The following is a 2,500-nucleotide window of genomic DNA, read 5'->3' on the forward strand; positions in this document are numbered from 1 at the left end:
GCTTTAATGCAGTAATGAAGCTGTCTACAAAAAAACACAGTATTTTTAAACACATTCAAAAATAGAATCAAACGAAAATTTGAAAATAAAATAAAGAGAAGGATCCTGAGGTTCAGTGGTGTTCAGGCTCAACACGAAGGAGCGACGGAGCCGAGCGTCCTTTCAGCTGCGAGACAAAAACACACACACACGTTTTCCTCAGTTATTACAACAACATGGAAGAAACCTGGGAGTGTGTGTGTGTGTGTGTGTGTGTGTGGTTACCTGGCCTGCGCTTTAGTCCATTTGAGGGCGTGTCTGGGCGGCACTGAGGCTGGTGGATGGTAGAAGGTGCAGCCTGCGCGCTTACAGTGCGCCGCAAAGCGACACGGCTACAACACACACACACACACACACACACACATTAATACCTATAAACGACTCTGAAATATCACACACACACACCTATAAATGAATGTCTAATGACACACAGACACCTACAAATGACTCTGAAAGATCTCTCTCACACACACACACACACACACACACACACACACTAATATCACACACACACTAATACCTATAAACGACTCTGAAATATCACTCACACACACACACACTAATACCTATAAATGAAATATCTCTCTCTCTCTGTCACACACACACACACAGACTCTGTATGAACTTACTTTAGGATGGTAGAAGGTACAGTCTGTCCTCTTACACTCCGGGAAGAAACGACACACACTGCTGGACTGAGGAGGAGCTACACACACACACACACACACACACTTCAGACTCATATCTTCACTGTGTAAAAATAATTCTGCAATATAAACTGATACGCTCTTGCGATGTACCCGAGTGTGAATGCGTGAGTCAGTTCATTCTTTCTAAACAAGCATGATTTGTTTGTTTGTTTGTTTGTTTGTTTGTTTGTTTATCAGTGGTTGGCTCCAGTAGCTCTTTAACTGAGCTCGGATATAAAACCAGATTTCTACACTGTTCCTGTATAAGAAGAAACCTGCTGTTACTTGGCGTCTGTTCACACGAGCGACTCGCGTCACTCGCCGCTTGTGGGCGTGGCCTCTCCGTGCAGCGTTTTTAGCTTCGTATTAAACGTTTTAGCAGCTGCACGTCGCTTATACGGTTTTTCTTACGTTTTCGTGTCGAGCGGTAAAGCGCGTTCCCGAGCTTATGAACTCGAGTGATGTAGAAGAGGCTGAGGAACAATAACAAGTTCGGGAGTTGGATAAAATCTGAAAAGTGTTGTTATATTTTGTGAAAAAAACCAAAAAAAACAAAAACGCTTTCTGTATAGGCCACGCCCACCTCTGGTTTAAATCCAAATACAGACAGAGGTACAGATAACGTGTTACGCTCCTGATACACACGTACGCTAAGTGAGATGTAAGATTAGCTGAGACACACACACACACACACACACACACACACACACCTGGTTTGGGAGGCTGCAGCAGGGCTCTGTGGCTGATGTGTGTGTACGGACAGTCGGGTTTGGAACACTTGCCGTCGTATTTACAGTTCGGATGGATGAACAGACACTTCTCTCCATACACACAGCTGGGAAACGTCCTACACACACACACACACACACACACACACACGGGTTATATACACACACCTTACAGAAAATCACCAGCTCTATACCTTGTGTGTGTGTGTGTGTGTGTGTACACACCTGCACTGTGCTGTAGGATGGTGATACACACACTTGTCTCCGCTCTTACACGCCGGCCAGAACCTGCAGCGCTCCAGAACCTTCTGTCTCTTCACCTGCACCGGTTCCTCCTCCATCTGTTCGTCTACCTCTCCATCCATCATCATCATGCCTTCATCTGAGAGAGAGAGAGAGAGAGAGACAGCGATGAAGGCGATATGAGAGAGAGACAGCGATGAAAGATATGAGAGAGAGAGACAGCGATGAAAGATACGAGAGAGAGAGACAGCAATATGAGAGAGAGACAGCGATGAAAGATAAGAGAGAGAGAGACAGTGATATGAGAGAGAGACAGCGATGAAAGATAAGAGAGAGAGACAGCGATATGAGAGAGAGACAGCGATATGAGAGAGAGACAGCGATGAAAGATAAGAGAGAGACAGCGATATGAGAGAGACAGCGATATGAGAGAGAGACAGCGATGAAGGCGATATGAGAGAGAGACAGCGATGAAGGCGATATGAGAGAGAGAGACAGCGATGAAGGCGATATGAGAGAGAGAGACAGCGATGAAGGCGATATGAGAGAGAGAGACAGCGATATGAGAGAAAGAGACAGCGATATGAGAGAGAGAGAGCGATATGAGAGAGAGAGAGACAGCGATATGAGAGAGAGAGAGAGACAGCGATGAAGGCGATATGAGAGAGAGAGAGAGACAGCGATGAAAGATGAAAGAGAGAGAGACAGCAAAGAGAGAGACAGCAGAGAGAGACAGTGATATGAGAAAGAGACGGCAATAAGAGAGACAGTGATGAAGGTGATATGAGAGAGAGAGACACC

At 45.6% G+C, this 2,500-nt stretch overlaps 1 protein-coding gene across 1 annotated transcript in view; it reads right to left on the reverse strand.

Moving 5' to 3' along the window:
- The window catches only part of zc3h14 (zinc finger CCCH-type containing 14), a 16,040-nt gene that overhangs the window by 14 nt on the left and 13,526 nt on the right, over positions 1–2,500 (reverse strand). The window contains exons 13-17 of the mRNA XM_053231753.1: positions 1,682–1,838; positions 1,439–1,575; positions 669–745; positions 265–371; positions 1–166 (exon numbers count right to left, since the gene is read on the reverse strand). The exon at positions 1–166 is cut by the window's left edge and continues 14 nt beyond it. Of these exons, the coding sequence (XP_053087728.1) occupies positions 163–166; positions 265–371; positions 669–745; positions 1,439–1,575; positions 1,682–1,838 (482 nt within the window). The 3' untranslated portion in view covers positions 1–162. The remainder of the gene's footprint in view (positions 167–264; positions 372–668; positions 746–1,438; positions 1,576–1,681; positions 1,839–2,500) is intronic.

The sequence above is a fragment of the Pangasianodon hypophthalmus genome, chromosome 30 (genome assembly GCF_027358585.1).
Source record: "Pangasianodon hypophthalmus isolate fPanHyp1 chromosome 30, fPanHyp1.pri, whole genome shotgun sequence".
Classification (NCBI taxonomy): Eukaryota; Metazoa; Chordata; class Actinopteri; order Siluriformes; family Pangasiidae; genus Pangasianodon; species Pangasianodon hypophthalmus.